Source organism: Mustelus asterias, chromosome 10, assembly GCF_964213995.1.
Source record: "Mustelus asterias chromosome 10, sMusAst1.hap1.1, whole genome shotgun sequence".
Lineage (NCBI taxonomy): Eukaryota > Metazoa > Chordata > Chondrichthyes > Carcharhiniformes > Triakidae > Mustelus > Mustelus asterias.
The window spans coordinates 32,799,479-32,817,610 of record NC_135810.1 but is presented as its reverse complement, the minus strand read 5'-3'; the positions used below and the strand labels follow the sequence as shown (position 1 = coordinate 32,817,610).

Sequence of the window (18,132 nt, the reverse complement as noted above, 5' to 3'; positions counted from 1 at the left end):
ATTGCATCTGAGGAATTGAACAGAATTTCTGGGCTGATCAAAAATAAAGGAGATTTTATTGATGAATAGTTTGAGGGCAGTCAGATCAGCAAAGGGCTTATATTAGCAGTAAGCTGACTGGCAGAAGAAAATAAAGAGTCATTTCAATGTTCACTAAGAATGATATTTTCAGCAGAATGAAAGTAAAGAGTTGATTCTGCATGACTAAGTTTTGGAAGCAATAGAGACAACAAATGAATATATTACCCTATATTAAATGTGTGGGATGATGTTAAGCAGTGTTAGCAACTGGAGTGTCCGTGGTAGTGTTATCATCCCAGCTGAATGAGATCTGCACTGATAGCTTATAAACAAAATCAGTATGGTTAATATGAAGTGATCATTCTCTGTAACTTGTTGAAAATTCTTTCTTCACTTAAATAGGAAACTATGCCGGATATAACTGTGCTGAGTGCAAATTTGGATGGACTGGCCAAAACTGTGACCTGAGAAAAGCAGCAGTGATTCGAAAAAATATTCTTTCATTGACCCAAGTGGAGCAACAGCAGTTCTTGGATGCATTGGATCAAGCCAAAACTACAATCCACCCAGATTATGTAATTGCTACTCAGCACTGGCTGAGTATACTGGGGCCTAATGGAACCCAACCACAAGTCGCAAATGTCACGATATACAATTATTTTGTGTGGCTTCACTACTACTCCACAAGAGATACACTACTGGGTTAGTTGTACACTTTTTTTTATTAGTTATCAAGTGCAGCTTAGTTTCTAGAGTTCCTGTCGGTATTAACAATTTTATTTTAAAGTAGACCTGGTAAGAATTTAGCTATGTGAAATGAGTAATTAATTAGCATCTTTTAGTAGAATACCTATATGCTTGCTTATTGTATTGTATTGTGACAATGAACACGCTGTGTGAACGTATTTGCATCAGTTGTGTTTGCTGACTGACAGTTAAAGGATATCTTCTCCCAAACCTTTCCAGGATCATATGTTTTTGCCATGAATTACTATTCTGCAAACACAAGTATATGTATGAGCCAATCAGCCCTTGAGGTAGTTTTGTCATTCAACTGAAGCATGGCTGATCAGCACCTTAATCCCATTGATTTGCCTTTCCTCGATATCCACTGACACTATTCCTGAACAAAAATCTATCCATCTTAGTGTTGAAAGTTTCAGTTGACCCAGAATCTGCAGTCCCTTTGGGAAGAGCTGCATATTTCTACTCCACTTTGTGTGAGGAAGTGATTCCTGCTTTTGCTCCCAAAGGGTCCTGCTCTAATTTTGAATTCTGCCCCTTTGTTCTGGATTTCCCCACTAGAGATTCTCTGTATCTATTCTGTTGAATCCTTTTATCGTGCTTCAACTCTATACTCTTCGATCTTCTACACATAATAGATTACAAAACAACTTTGATAAAACTTATCTTAATAAAGTAGCTCTTTAATACAAAATTGTCTTGGTGAATGTGCACTGATCAGCTCACATTTGCCCAAGAGCTCAGTCACTCTGTATTAATGATAAGTTCTAGTAACTCCCTCTCCATTCTGCCCCTCACCTCCCCGCCCCCCCCCCCCACATTTTCTTTCAAGTGGAATTTTGTTAAATTCTGATAATTATATGAAATTGTACTTGGACCACTCAGACTCAATGGGTAGAATTATACAGCCCTGCCCACCAGCAGGATTTTCCACTCCCGCTGAGGTCAATGACTTCTGGGTGTCTCACCGCATTATCCATCCCTGTCACGACAGGGCCTTAGAATTCTGCCCAATGTTTGTGGAGCAAGTTTGAATTCCCTGTGAGTCAGTCCAGATTCAGATTCAACAGTTTAGTCACTTCTTACTTTCTTAAGAATACTGTGTTTTTGCGACAACAGCTTTCTACATTTTTGGCTCAAGAACAAGTAATTCATGTTTTATTTACTGACAACGGGCTGAATAAACAAATCTTACATCAATATTAGATCAATGTAAACAATTGAACAATCTGTCTCTCTATCTCTCAACTTGGCTTGCTTTCTCAAGTAAAAACTAAGTTAATAGACTTTTATGGGGGGGAGGTTTAACACTGATATCAGAAGGACATATTTTACACAGAGGGTGGTGGGGGCCTGGAATGCGCTGCCAGGCAAGGTGGTGGAGGCGGGCACACTGGGAACGTTTAAGACTTATCTAGACAGCCATATGAACGGAGTGGGAATGGAGGGATACAAAAGAATGGTCTAGTTTGGACCAGGGAGCGGCACGGGCTTGGAGGGCCGAAGGGCCTGTTCCTGTGCTGTATTGTTCTTTGTTCTTATGAGAAGTTTAATTTGAATTCTATTTAAAATTACAATAAAATTACAAATTACAATTATTTAATAGTTTCACATATTTTTCTGGCTACTTTCCTCAGTTTTAATTTGTACATTCTTTATTTCTTTAGCACGGATTTGCAGTTATTTAATTTAAATCAAAAGCAAAGTGATGGCAAAATGCTATTTTTTTACAGGAAGTAAATGAAACAAAGCGTGTCTGAGATGCAGTTCTCTTGACATGTGAGAAATTAATACATTAAGAGACACATTCGTTTGTGTCTTTTATATTCCTTATTTATTCTGTCTCAAGTTTCAAGACGTAAGTACACATTCATTTACTAATAACTATTTTAGTTATGCTGCAACTGTTATGCTGCAACTGTACAGGACCTTGGTGAGACCACATTTGGAATATTGTGTGCAGTTCTGGTCACCTCACTATAAGAAGGATGTGGAAGCGCTGGAAAGAGTGCAGAGGAGATTTACCAGGATGCTGCCTGGTTTGGAGGGTAGGTCATATGAGGAAAGGTTGAGGGAGCTAGGGCTGTTCTCTCTGGAGCGGAGGAGGCTGAGGGGAGACTTAATAGAGGTGTATAAAATGATGAAGGGGATAGATAGAGTGAACGTTCAAAGACTATTTCCTCGGGTGGATGGAGCTATTACAAGGGGGCATAACTATAGGGTTCGTGGTGGGAGATACAGGACGGATATCAGAGGTAGGTTCTTTACGCAGAGAGTGGTTGGGGTGTGGAATGGACTGCCTGCAGTGATAGTGGAGTCAGACACTTTAGAAACATTTAAGCGGTTATTGGATAGGCACATGGAGCACACCAGGATGATAGGGAGTGGGATAGCTTGATCTTGGTTTCAGATAAAGCTCGGCACAACATCGTGGGCCGAAGGGCCTGTTCTGTGCTGTACTGTTCTATGTTCTATGTTCTATTTAATAGAGATGTTAAAATCATTTTAGTTCATAAAACTATTAAACTGATTTTTCATTAATAAAATCCAATTTGCTATTATACTTGTAGCAAAATATAGTATACTCTGACAGAAAACTCTTCGTGATAACATGCAAATAGAATCCCACATATGGGGTGGAATTTTCAAAAGAAATGACAAAGTGTTATTTTCGGTGCGAAAATTGGCGTGATTCCCACTAGCCCTAATGGCGCAATTAGACCACAATTTTAAGGCACTTCGAAAAGAAAATTCCCCAGGTGAAAAACGCTGTGCCTGAGGCATGAAGGATCTGATTTACTCATGTCGGGGGTCATCTGAAGACTTCAGTGAAAGGGGCAATGAATTTAAATGGCTCCACAGCACTGGCTGTCATTCAAGCCAGGAGATGGCAGTGAGGAAACCTGCTCCTTAATTCATGGAGGGGACCCTCACCCAAATGTTGGATGCAGTGGAGTACATACAGTATACCCTTGGGATGGCAGGAGACCCTCCAACAAGGTGATGAATCCTGCCTGAGAAGTGGCCGCAGTTCTGGTAAATGAAGCAGGTGAGGCTACCTCGTTGAATGTTTTTAAGGCAAAAGATAGATTTTTGAACTGTAAGGGAATTAAGGGTTATGGTAAGCAGGTGGGTAAATGGAGCTGAGTCCATGAAAAGATCAGCCATGGTCTTATTGAATGGTGGAACAGACTCGAGGGACCAGATGGCCTGCTCCTGCTCCTAGTTCTTATGTTCTTATGGTCAGTGTCAGCAACTTGACCAAGAGGACAGGGTGCAGTGTCACAAGAAGATGAATGACCTACTCCGTTCTACCAGGGTAAGTGCTCCGTGTATCCTCACCCCACTCCACCTTTCCATAACACCTGGGAATGCCACCTTAATGCCACGTGCTGCCACCTCACAGAGCCCCAACACCCGACCTCCCACAAGCTGCCTCACAACCCCCCGGCAATCCTCATCAGAATCCCTCCCTGTTTACGAGCAGTGCCCACACATGCCAGTTAATAGGGGCATCTGATCCGCCTGGCAGCCAGCTCTCGCCATCACCATATATATCCCCACACGATAAGCTTGCCCACAATTTCCGCGAGTGAGAGACGGGAAGTGGGATGTCCAAGCTGAGGATCCTGACTATTTTTGAGGAGGGAACTCTGGAGCTCACAGGGGAGGAGCAGGAGCAGGCCTGTGCTCAGAATGAGCTGAGCCGATGGGAGAATAGGCGTCCCACATGGCAGACTGGTACAAAAACACCCTAAAATCACAGGGATTCGGGGTGGGCTGGCTCGATGGATACAGATGTGCGGGTTAGGTTGATTGGCCAGGTTAAAAAAAAAAAGAAATTGCCCCTGAGAGTCCTGGGATGCGTAAGTTAGAGGGATCAGTGGGTAAATATGTGGGGGTAGGGCCTGGGTGGGATTGTGGTCGGTGCAGACTCGATGGGCCGAATGGCCTCCTTCTGCACTGTAGGGTTTCTATGAGAACTGGTCATAGAAGACAGAGAGTAGTGGTGGAAGGGTGTTTTTCAGAATGGAGATCTGTAGCTAGTGGTCCATAGGGATCAGTGCTGGGACCTCTGTTTGTAGTATATATAAATGATCTGAAGGAAAATGTGGGTGGTCTGATTAGTAAGTTTGCGGATGACACGAAGATTGATGGAGTTGCTAATAGTGCGAGGGATTGTCAGAGGATACAACAGGATATAGATAGATTGGAGACTTGGACACAGAAATGTCTGGAGGAGTTTAATCTGGACAAATGCGAGGTGATGCATTTTGGAGGATCTAAAAGGCAGAATCCTTAGGAACATTAACATACAGAGGGATCTGGGTGTGCAGGTTCACAGTTCCCTAAAAGTGGCAACAAAGCTGGCTAACGTGATTTAAGAAGGCATATGACATGTTTGCCTTCATCAGTTGGGGTATTGAGTACAAGAGTTGCGAAATCATGTTGCAGCTGTATAGAACCTCGGTTAGGCCAGATTTGGAGTATTGCGTGCAGTTCTGGTCACCACACTACCAGAAGGATGTGGAAGCTTTGGAGAGAATGCAAAGAAGGTTCACCAAGATGTAGCCTGGTCTTGAAGGTGTTGGGTATGAGGAGAGGTTGAATAAACTAGGATTGTTTTCACTGGAAAGACGGAGGCTGAGGGGAGACCTGATAGAGGTCTACAACATTATGAGAGGCATAGACAGGGTGGATAGTCAGAGGCTTTTTCCCAGGGTGGAAGTGTCAATTACAAGTGGGCACAGGTTCAAGGTGAGAGGAGGAAAGTTTAAGAGAGATGTGCAGGGGTAGTTTTTCACACAGAATGGTGGGTGCCTGGAATGCACTGCCAGAGAAAGTGGTGGAAGCAGGCACATTAGCAACATTTAAGAGGCATCTGGATAGGTACATGAATAGGGAGGGAATAGAGGGATACAGACTGAGTAAGGGCAGAGGTTTTTTTTTCAGTGTCGTTAGGGTATATTGATGCCACAGGCTTGGAGGGCTGAAGGGCCTGTTCTTATGCTGTACTTTTCTTTGTTTCTTTGTTCAATAGTGAGGAGCCATTGCCTCTTCATCCAGATGACTAAACTCAAGTGTCATCCAAATCCTTGACCAGGCCATGTACTAAAACCATCTTCCTTGCCTTGCAGGAACATCACCCAAATGGCCTGGCCAACCACTAGCAGTGTCCCACCACCCACCCCTGACATGATCTCAGAGGAGATGTGAGAGGAGAACAGTGAAAGAATGTTACAGCTATCACCTGGACCATGCACCAGCGCAGATGGGTGACCATACCAGACAGGTTTCTGGTGAGCACCACGCAGCTGTGCCCTAGTCAGGTGCCGTGCAAAGGCAAAGCTGGGAATACCAAGCGGGGCATCAGTGACACTACTGCGACTGCAAGGCCAAATGGAGAAGTCCCAAAGCCTCATGTTACAGGAGATGATGCCAGCAATGTGTGGCACCCAGGCTGACACTGTAATGATGGCATCCACAGTGGAATGCCGGGGGCAAGAGGTCAGATCCATGATGGTAGAACTCAGAAGCATAGCTCCGTTCCTGAGGGCCATGGTTGAGGGCTTCAACTGAATGGTTCAGACAATCGAGGGTCTCCAGGACTGGCAGCTCAATGATGTTGAGGCTTCTTGAGTTCACTTCAGCTGCCCCTCCATCCCATGGAATAACCCAGGAGCCCATGACACCCAGCAGGAGAAGCATCTGCTAGAACACAGCCTGGGGTCTTCCCTCCAGGGAGTGACCAGACAATCTGAATCCTCCCTTCCTAATCCCCCCCTTGTCCACTGTACCTGAGCACAACTCGGGTATAGTGGACAGAACAGAGTGACGCAACAACACCATTGCACCCAAAAGTAGGCCAAGGTCCTCTAGGTCCCAGTCCTCCAGAGGACACCCACCAAGAACATCTCAGGCAGCAGAGTGTGGAAGGCAGCAACCTGTCTCCATCTCTGATGTGTATCCTGGGAACATGCCTAAATATAGCGGGAGGGTAGGCTAGTCTATGGAATTGTAGGGGCACAGCGTGGGCAAGAATGAAGTTAGGCACAGGTAGTTGGGGGCATTGTCACTTGTTTACTTTGGAAATGTCACTGGATTAAATATTTGTTCTTCACCATCTTAAAGTCTCAAAATCTTCAACCCTCCTCCCAGTGGCATGACGCTTATCCTAATTGGGACACAATTGTTCTCATTGGCCCTCAATGTCTGCCAGACAGTTAGGCCTTCTCAGTGAAAATGTTTCATTTACAGTGATAGGACTTGGGCATGATCCAGTGAATCCCAGACCCTGACTCCTAATCCCTCTCTCGAGCTGAGTGACAAAGAAATGCAGGGCAGAAACCTCACTCAGACAAGAGCCGGGGAGTCAGCATGTTAGCAGCAGACAGACAGGAGTCAGACTAAAGCAGTAGCTGGGGAGTATTTAGCAGCATTCCTCACTGAAAGTCAACATCACCCTCCTACATCGACCAGGCAGGACTCTCCTGCCTCAGGCACCCTAATGTTTGGTGTGTCGGGAAACTCCGTCTCCTGGTTGCAGAGAGGTCATGATGTCCTGCAAGGTTGAGGGGCTGTCGGACAATGAGCTAGCCCTCCTCCATGAAGCGGGAGGTGATGAGGGCATCTCTAGTTCTCCAACCCATTCACACCCTCGCACCCCCTTGGCCTCCATCCTCTAGATCCTCAGCAAATTCTTCCTCGATGCCCTCCAGCATGTTCTCCTCATCTGAGGACACTTCTCATTCCTCAAGGTCGTCCTCAGGAAGGTCATCGACCCAGTGCAGAGCCAGGTTGTGTAGGGCACAGCAGACAACGACAATATGGAGACCCTCTGGGATCTGTGTTGTAGAGCCCCATCGGATCTGTCAAGGCAGCGAAACCCCATCTTTAACAAGCCGATGAACCACTCAATTACAGATCAGGTGGCACTGTGAGCTTCACTGTGCCTGGCCTCCTCTGCGGTTTGTGACCTCTGCACTGGCATCATCAGCCGTGATCTGAGGGGAAACCCTTATCACCAACAAGCTGTCAGCTTCACGGCCACAAGAAGCAGATGTCCTCCACCACCACTTGACACCGGATTCACAAGGACGGTGCCACACAGCCTCTCTTGTGAGGCAGAGTCTTCTACGGCACATGCTGTCCGATATCTCCATGAAGGACACATGAATCCTTTACCCTTCATCTCCTTCAGCTCCTTCGTGCCTCCTGCATGGCTGTTACGGCTCCTGGCTCCAGAGCCTGCCCTCTGGTCCCCTGGTTTCCTTCTGCAGGGACTTCCCTTGGTGTGGCTACACGCTGCTACAGCAGTCCATGCTCCTCCAGTGCAGTTATAAGTGGAATGGCCAGCTCCATTCCAATATCAATAGGATTCCTGCAAGGGATGAGGGAGAGAGTCAGCTTGGTGTCACAGCTGCTGACCACCATTACCTCTCCTGAACCATTGGCCTACCTGATCTGGAAGCAGCGAGTCCCAGGTCTTAGCCGGCGGTGACTGTTTACTCACAGATCAGGCGCCCTCCCATCTTCATAACAGGACTGGCCATGGCCAATGCCCTCACCCACTTAAAGTCGGCTTTGACCCCCAGTCTGGTTCTTCCTCCCTTATGCTCTTTAACACTGGGGAAGGGGTATATGCTTACTCATCCCAAATGGTTAAGGTCAACTGGATGGTGATATCTGCCTTGGGGGCTAATGGATCCTGACTGGCAAGCATTGGGGTCTGAGAAGTGAGCCCAGTGCCAATTTAATCCCGTGCAACCAGGCTTTGAGCCCTGAACCCTGAGTATTCATCCCATTCTTTGACATATAGGCAGTTGACATTACTCAGGGTTAACTCTTGATGGCCAATAAGGGCGGCACGGTAGCACAGTGGTTAGCACTGCTGCTTCACAGCTCCAGGGATCTGGGTTTGATTCCCGGCTCGGGTCACTGTCTGTGTGGAGTTTGCACATTCTCCTTGTGTCTGCGTGGGTTTCCTCCGGGTGCTCTGGTTTCCTCCCACAGTCCAAAGATGTGCGGGTTAGGTTGATTGGCCATGCTAAAATTGCCCTTAGTGTCCTGGGATGCGTAGGTTAGAGGGATTAGTGGGTAAATATATAGGGATATGGGGGTAGGGCCTGGGTGGGATTGTGGTCGGTGCAGAGTCGATGGGCCGAATGGCCTCTTTCTGTGCTGTAGGGTTTCTAAGAATTAGTTTGATGAGCATGAGTCCCAGGAATATTACGTTCTGCTTCACGGAGGGGTTGAGCTAATAGACACGCTTCTTACTCAGTCTACATCATTCAGAGATCTCATTGCTGTCATGCCTCAATACTAGCCTCCTTGACAGCTTCCCTAGAGGTTGATCCCCCACTCCTGCCTCACACACCACCCCCCCAGGAGGGTACTGGTCTTGCCTTCTCTTTCAGGGTGTAATCCACCCAGCCCATTAGGCCCAGCTCCTTGACTCTCATCACCCTCCCCACCCCATGTGCCATGCTCCCGCCTCTGCCCCATTCACCTATGTGACAGACAGCAGACTGACACAGCCATTAAAGCTCATTTAAACAGCACAGTCAGTACACTTCAGGACCATTCACACCAACCACAACCCCCTCCCCACTCTGCAAGTGCAGCCTTATGTCCCCAACAGCAGCCCTGCTCTTTCTCTCACACCCCCAAGCCCTCCTCCAAACCCCCAAGCCCCCATGGACACCCCTGGCCCTCCCCATCACCTCCACTCCCTACAGAGCTGGCCAGTGGGCTCTGTCTGCCTGGACTCCGTGGTGCTCAGTGGGGACAGTGGTACTGATCTCCTTCCTCTCGGAGATCATGGTGCCTGGCTGCCATTTTTAAAAGCAGTAGTAATTCACACTGGCGTGACATTAAGCCTAGTTGGTGGGAAGATTCAATGCGGGCTGAAGATGCGACATTAACCATGCTAACTACACGGTAATAGATTCAAATCCATGCAAATCAGATTCATGCCCTTCCTGAGCGTGAATCTGATCACATAATCAGGGTGCGCCCCAGAAGATTGCAATCAGAAATCTCGCCACGCAAATCCCGTATTTGGCCTCTCGTGAGATTTAGCAGCCATTATGGGATTTGTGCCCATGTCTATTATGGCCGCTAAATCCCACCCTTTGTTTGAAAATGTTTCTATCAGGACAAGCTGAATTTCCATTGCTTTTGCAGAAATCAATCTTGCGCACTGTTTAATTTCATCCTCCATGCATTTTCTGTTAATCAGAAAGTTATTAATCTGGATGATTATTCAGTTTAATGCAGAATAAAATAGATTTCAACATTTAATCTCAACTCCAAAGGATTTGGACAACATTAAAAATCTATTCAAGACACATTTGCTTTTCAGAAAGCTAGTTTTGATGGTAAGACTGAGAAACAATGAATGCAGTGACAGTGTTTGCTCTCACAAATCCTAGATTATGTATAATGCATTTTAAACAAGGATCTTTCAAGATGGTAGTTTTGTTAAAGGAGTACTCTTCAATGGGTCTGTAAAGTGTACGATAAATACAAGTTAAACATGATCATATTTTTATCTACATGGAGTTCTTGTTGAAGAGATTTTTCTGCATCTAATGACAGTTGTGTGTGTACAATTGATAAATCTTGGATTGATATTGACTATGGTAATTTGCCAATTCTCATTTTCAGTTGATGAGTTTAGTTAATGTGACATTTTGTCTTTTTTCTTTATTGTTACAGGACCTGGTCGTGCATTTAAAGCTATTGATTTTTCTCACCAAGGTCCAGCTTTTCTTACTTGGCATCGATACCATTTAATGTTGCTGGAAAGAGATTTACAGGTTGGGCAGTGCTATAGTCTAGCTTAGTGCAATGATTTGTTTTAACTCACAATGGGTTCAATAGATAGGAAATAAAAAGAGAGAAGATTTGAACCCAGAAAATATTGTTACGTGCCACCTTTGAAGGTTCTTAATATGCCTTGTTTTGTATCTCCAGTTAAAATGGTCATTAAATTATTGGGGCTGGATATTTTGGATTGTGAGGTTTCCCATCCAGGTACCTGAAGATTCAGTGGGGAATCTATCCCCACTGATCATTGCAGTCCTACAACCACTTCATGCTCTGAGGAGCATTCATAGGCTGGAGATGGGACTTTTGCCCCTCACTGATGTGGAAACCTCACCTCAGAGAGGTAACAGCCCACCGGATTGGTTAGCAGCTATGAAGCCCAAACAACACCAGCAGAGGCCAGGGCTGAGACTACAAGTAGTCCGCAGGTTCTAAGTCTTGGAGTGCAGAAGCAGATCAGGTGGGAGTCTCATGGTGGGGAAGCAAGAAGAGGTTCCGGGATGTAGAGAAAGGGAAGGGAGTAGGCTTTTAATCAAGAGGCTGGAGGGAGCATAGGTGGGGTGCAAAACTTGTGGGAATTAGGAGGGGAATGACTGATGTGGGATGGGGCCATGAGGGATGTGCTTCCCCTTTCTCACCCTTGGCCTGAGCAGGATGACCAATTTGACTTCCCTCTGCCCCTGAACTTCTCCTACAAATTTCAAAATTGTCAGGTGAGCCACTTAAGGGCATCAAAGAGGGCAAGGGCAGGTGGCTGGCCCCAGGCCTCACCCGCCCCATGTAAAATTGCAGACAGGATGAAGCTGGGTGGGAGGGGGCAGGGAAGGCTGCCCATGGGATTTTACAGACCCCATGCCTGCAAATCCGCTAGCAGAGCACTACAAAATTCTGCCCATGGTGTTCTTGTGACCTGTTTCCTCATGTCTTTTATCCAAATACCATTACAACTTCATTCAAAAAATGTTTTGTAATTCAGTCATTGTTAGGCAAATGTGGTGAAGATGATCCTCTAAAGTATACACTTCCATTTTTGATCCAGTGTCTATCCCTTCAACATAATAGCTCAGCCTGAAGTTGGGAATTTGCTATGTGGAATATGCAAACAAAGATGTTATCTTGTATCATTCCATGGCACAGTATGCTTAACCACAAATATTCCATATCACTGAACCACTGTATATTTAACTTAATGTATATTTATGATGCTGAAGTATAATCCAATTTCTGTTTCTCAGAAACTGATAAGAAATGAATCATTTGCACTTCCATATTGGAATTTTGCCACAGGAAGAAATGACTGTGATGTCTGCACAGCACCTTTGTTGGGATCTATGCGCCTTGATAACCCAACATTAATAAATCAGAGTTCCAGGTTCTCACAGTGGGAGATTGTATGCAATAGGTTAGTGATTGAATATACAGATGTACAGAGTTAAGCACTAATGCAAATCTTACAATGACGCAATGACTGAACTTCAAAAGTACTTCATTGGTTGTAAAGAACTTGGGACATTTTAAGGTTTTGAAAAGCATGATATAAACACAATTTATTTCTTTTTGGCTAGAAGATCATTAAGTCCATTATCACTCAGAATATCTTTTGCCTAAATTACTTTCTGATGCCATTAATTTATTCTACCCATATTATTTATTAATTATAAATTTATAATGTATTAATTTATTCTACACATAATCACATGGACAGTGAAGAAGGTTATCTAGGATTGCAACGGGATCTTGATCAATTGGGCCAGTGGGCTGACGAATGGTAAATGGAGTTAATTTAGATAAATGCAAGGTGATGCATTTTGGTTGATCAAACCAGGCAGGAATTACTCAGTTAATGGTAGGGTGTTGGGGAAAATTACACAACAAAGAATCTAGGGTAGTAGGTTCATAGCTCCTTGAAAGTGGAGGCACCGGTGGACAGAGTGGTGAAGAAGACATTCGGCATGCTTGGATTAATTGATCAGAACATTGAATACAGGAGTTGGGACGTTTAACAAAAAAACCCTCTTCGGGGGGGGGGGTTTAAACTAATTTGTCAGGGGGATGGGAAAACGAGCTTAGTCCAGAAGCCAGTGTTGAGTGTAATGAGGTACTAAGGAGGGTATCAAGGTCGCAGGAGTGTACCAGCAGACAGGAAGGTGGGTTGAAGTGTGTCTACTTCAATGCAAGGAGCATCCAGAATAAGGTAGGTGAACTTGGAGCGTGGATTGGTACTTGGGACTACAATGTTGTGGCCATTACGGAGACATGGTTAGAACAGGGACAGGAAAGGTTGTTGGAAGTTCCGGGATATAGATGTGTCAGTAAGAGTAGGGAAGGTGGTAAAAGAGGTGGAGGAGTAGCATTGTTAATCAAGGATAGTTTAACGGCTGCAGAAAGGCAGTTCGAGGGGATCTGCCTACTGAGGTAATATGGGCCGAAGTTAGAAATAGGAAAGGAGCGGTCATGTTGTTGGGGGTTTTCTATAGGCCCTCAAATAGTAATAAAGATGTGGAGGAAGAAATTGCAAAGCAGATTATGGATAGGTGTGGAGGTCACAGGGTAGTTGTCATGGGTGACTTTAACTTTCCAAACATTGATTGGAACCTTTATAGGTCGAATAGTTCGGATGGGGCAGTTTTTGTGCAGTGTGTGCAGGAGGGTTTCCTGACACAATATGTGGATAGGCGGACAAGAGGTGGGGCCACATTGGACTTGGTACTGGGTAATGAACCGGGCCAAGTGTTAGATTTGGCTGTGGGAGAGCACTTTGGAGATAGTGACCATAATTTGGTGTCTTTCATTATTGCAATGGAGGGGGATAGGGCCATACTGCAGGGCAAGGTTTATAATTGGGGGAGGGGTAATTATGATGCGATTAGGCAAGAATTAGGGAACATAAGATGGGAACAGAAACTGTCAGGGAAAGGCACAAATGAAAAGTGGAGCTTGTTCAAGGAACAAATACTGCGTGTTCTTGATAGGTATGTCCCTGTCAGGCAGGGAGGAAATGACCGAGTGAGGGAACCATGGTTCACAAAAGAGGTTGAATGTCTTGTCAAGAGGAAAAAGGAAGCGTATGTAAGGATGAGAAAACAAGGTTCAGTTGGGTCACTTGAGGGTTACAAGGTAGCAAGGAATGAGCTAAAAAAAGGGCTTAGGAGAGCTAGGAGGGGACATGAGAAGTCCTTGGCGGGTCGGATCAAGGAAAGCCCCAAGGCTTTTTACTCTTATGTGAGAAATAAAAGAATGACCAGGGTGAGGTTAGGTCCGGTCAAGGATAGTAGTGGGAACTAGTGCATGGAGTCAGTAGAGATAGGAGAGGCAATGAATGAATACTTTTCTTCAGTGTTCACCAAGGAGAGGGACCATGTTTTTGAGGATGAGAATGGGATACAGGCTGATAGGCTGGAGGAGGTAGATGTTCTGAGGGAAGGGGTATTAGCAATTTTGAAAAACCTGAGGGTCGATAAATCCCCTGGGCCAGATGGGATATATCCTCGGATTCTTTGGGAGACAAGGGATGAGATTGCAGAGCCTTTGGCTTTGATCTTTAGATCCTCACTGTCCACAGGGATAGTGCCAGAGGACTGGAGAGTGGCAAATGTTGTTCCTCTGTTCAAGAAAGGAAATAGGAATGACCCTGGTAATTATAGGCCAGTTAGTCTTACTTCGGTGGTCGGTAAGTTAATGGAAAAGGTCCTGATGGATAGGATTTATGACCATTTGGAAAGATGCAGCTTAATCCATGATAGTCAGCACGGATTTGTGAAGGGTAAGTCTTGCCTCACAAATTGGATTGAATTCTTTGAGGAGGTAACTAAGTGTGTAGATGAAGGTAGAGCAGTTGATGTCGTATACATGGACTTTAGTAAGGCGTTTGATAAGGTTCCCCATGGTAGGCTCATAAAGAAAGTAAAGAGGTGTGGGATGGAGGGAAATTTGGCCAATTGGATAAGTAACTGGCTATCTCACAGAAGACAGAGGGTGGTGGTGGATGGAAAATTTTCAGACTGGAGACCAGTTACCAGCGGTGTACCACAGGGATCAGTGCTGGGTCCTCTGCTATTTGTGATTTTTATCAATGACTTGGAGGAGGGGGCTGAAGGGTGGGTCAGTAAATTTGCTGATGACACCAAGATTGGTGGAGTAGTGGATGAGGTGGAGGGCTGTTGTAGGCTGCAAAGAGACATTGATAGGATGCAGAACTGGGCCGAAAAATGGCAGATGGAGTTTAACACTGATAAGTGCGAGGTGATTCATTTTGGTAGGACAAATTTGAATGCAGATTACAGGGTCAACGGCAGGGTTCTGAGGAATGTGGAGGAACAGAGAGATCTTGGGGTTCATATCCACAGATCTCTGAAGGTTGTCACTCAAGTGGATAGAGCCGTGAAGAAGGCCGAGAGTGTGTTAGCGTTTATTAACAGGGGTTTGAGTTTAAGAGTCGTGGGGTTATGCTGCAACTGAATGGGTGCAGATTTTCTCCATAAATTCAATTCTCTACATAACTACGTTGCAGATCAAAACTATATGTTATAATAATAGGGAACTTGCAGATCCTGTGTTACTATTGTCATGTTACAATGTAAGTACATTGTGATTGGAAATAGCATGATTGCTTCTTGGATCCATACCCCTTCCAAGCACAGCTCTGTAGATGGATTGAATTTTACTGTAATGTTTATAGGTTCCTCTAGAGCATCATTTTTCAAGTGATGCAATTGTCTTACTATTATGATCAATGTGGTTATTGTAATTACAAATTAATTCAGCCACTTAGTGCGATAATGTGAATCAATTTCCTTTGCATTATAGGCCAGAGCCCAATATTGATGAAAATTGATTTGCTCTGTGCTTTAGATGCAATAACCAAAGGAAAATCTAAGTTTATCCTCTCTTCATTCTGTCTTATTCTTGTTTTATATTTATGTCCCCAAAAAGAACAAAGATGTGGACACCGGGCATTGAGTACTCATCACACGGTCATTGTTAGCACCACTGATCTAAAAATTGCCTCATTGCTATTGAAATTCTAATATTGATTCTTATTATGATTTTCATGTGAAATTTGTAGTTTGGATGATTATAACCGCTTGGTCACTCTCTGCAATGGAACAAATGAAGGTCCAATCAGGAGGGGCTTCATGGAAAAAAGTAGTGTCCAGCTGCCAACTATGGAGGATGTTCATCGTTGCATGTCTCTTAAAGAATTTGATACCCCACCTTATTTCCAGAATTCTAGTTTCAGTTTCAGGTAGGTAACTTACACTTGAAGAGGAAAATAACTGTTAATTCTTATAAAGATTTCATGGAAGTAACATTGTTTAAGGAATGCTGAAGATGCTCTAGAGTTTATCATGTGCCTCAGGAAGTAACAATCAGGAGAATGCCCATGGAATCTGCAGGTTGTGGTCACTGAACATTTTGAGGGATTACATTTGGTCGTGCAGCGCTCATTTTATAAAAAAATGTGATCTAAAATGTGCACTCACACTGCCAAGGGGAAATGCACACAACTCATCCTGGTAAAGGAGTTTGTGCATATGCTTCTGATGGCTGCCACAGTCTGCAGAGCAGTGAGATCATGAAGCTAATTGGAGTGCATTGTTCATTTGAAGCCAATTCTGGCATTTTGTGACATACAATTCAGACAACCTCATATCGCTGAATGTGGCACTAAATGGAATGCAGGAGTGCCTTGAGCAGTGCTGTTCAAAGGATCATTAGATACCTTCTGACTATTGACATAACTGTATTTGCTGATATAACTGACATTTTTGGAAGGTTCCTAAACTTTGCTAAAATTTAATTAAGCAATCAAGTGGGAGTGGTCTAGCTGTTTTCCTTGTTCTTATCCTGCCACAGCAATGTGGCACAGTTGTTAGCACTGCTGCCTCACAGCAGCGGAGACCCAGGTTCGCATCCAGCCTTGTGTGACTGTCTGCGTGGAGTTTGTACATTCTGCCTGTGTCTGTGTGGGTTCCATCTGGGTGCTCTGGTTTCCTCCCATCATCCAAAGATGCATGTCCAAAGATCCCTGAAGGCAGCAGGACAGATAGGTAAGGTAGTTAAGAAGGCATATGGGATGCTTGCCTTTATTAGCCAAGGCATAGAATATAAAAGCAGGGACGTTATGATGGAGCTGTATAAAACATTTGTTAGGCTACAGCTAGTGTACTGTGTGCAGTTCTGGTTGCCACGCTATAGGAAAGATGCGATTGCACCTGAGAGGGTGCAGAGGGGATTCACCAGGATGTTGCCTGGGCTGAAGTGCTTCAGCTATGAAGAGACACTGGTCAGGCTAGGGTTGTTTTCTTTAGGGCAGTGAAGGCTGAGGGGGGAACTGACAGATGTATAAAATTATGAGGGACATAGATAGATAGGGCAGATAGGAAGAAACTTTCCCCCTTAGCAGAGGGGTTAATACCCAGTGGGTAAAGGGTAAGGGGCAGGAGATTTTGAGGGGATTTGATAAAAAACCTTTTCACCCAAAGGGTGGGGGAATCTGGAAGGGTGGTCGAGGTGGGAACCCTCGCAACATTTAAGAAGTCTTTAGATGAGCACATGAAATGCCGTAGCATACAAGGCGATGGACCAAGTGCTGGAAAATTGGATTAGAATAGATAGGTGCTTGATGGCCAGCACAGACATGATGGGCCGAAGGGCCTTTTTCTGTGCTGTAGAACTCTCTGACTTTATCACCTCCAATGAGAACACCTTTGCGAGTGCACCCATATCTTCCCAGGCACTTGAATCACATCTCCAACAACATCATGGCTTGCTCTATGACCATTCTTGTGGCTCCTGCAGTATCTTTTCTATGCATCAGTTATAGTTTCTCAAAGGTCTCAGCAGCCATGTCTCCAGCTGACTCTGTTTGAAGGTACTAAGATCTGTGGATGGCTTGATTAGCACAGACTGAAGGCATCAGGACATGCTGCACAGACATGCATGAATGCCTTTCTGTGGTTAGACACCAGCTAAACATTGGAATTCCTCTCGATTGATGAATATTGCTGGTTAATCTGAGGGTGCTGGATTGTCACATGTGTGCAAACTATGACTGGCTGGACCTGTGAGAATCCAGGCATTGCAGCATATCCTTGAACTCTCTCATTCTGACTGGCCTCATCAGTAGCAATGTGAATGCAAGTTGCAGCCCTGGCATACACAGCATTAGTCACAGGATATACACTTGTGGGCAGCAAATTTGTGGAATCCTGTGGGTGCCATCAGCAGATCACCAGAAGGAGCTAGAAGTGCAAAGCGTCAGGGCTATGATGACCTTGAAAGTCACTGGTAATGCATGTCCATCTGGCTGATTTGGAGGAGTTCTTGTTTTAGGAGGCTGCAGATGTCAGTAATGACCTGCTGTGAAAGTCTGAACCTTTCAAGTCACTGTTATTTAGTTATGGTCAGAAAGCTGGTCCTCTGTAGACCTAGTTTTGGGAGTATTTCTATCTCTGCTGGAGCACTGTGTTCATCTTTTGTCTGTGAAGAGGCATGTGGCTGGGAAGGCAGCAGTTCCTCCTGCTGGTGCTTTGC

The 18,132-nt window shown here is 44.9% G+C and overlaps 2 protein-coding genes across 4 annotated transcripts in view; one reads left to right on the top strand and one right to left on the bottom strand.

The window, feature by feature from the left end:
* Positions 1-18,132, bottom strand: part of gpc6a (glypican 6a) — a 1,457,751-nt gene that overhangs the window by 230,094 nt on the left and 1,209,525 nt on the right. The window lies entirely within an intron of this gene.
* Positions 1-18,132, top strand: part of dct (dopachrome tautomerase) — a 60,110-nt gene that overhangs the window by 12,154 nt on the left and 29,824 nt on the right. For all 3 annotated transcript variants that reach the window (XM_078222748.1, XM_078222749.1, XM_078222747.1), the window contains exons 2-5: positions 424-723; positions 10,486-10,586; positions 11,832-11,998; positions 15,662-15,841. In XM_078222748.1, the coding sequence (XP_078078874.1) occupies positions 424-723; positions 10,486-10,586; positions 11,832-11,998; positions 15,662-15,841 (748 nt within the window). The remainder of the gene's footprint in view (positions 1-423; positions 724-10,485; positions 10,587-11,831; positions 11,999-15,661; positions 15,842-18,132) is intronic.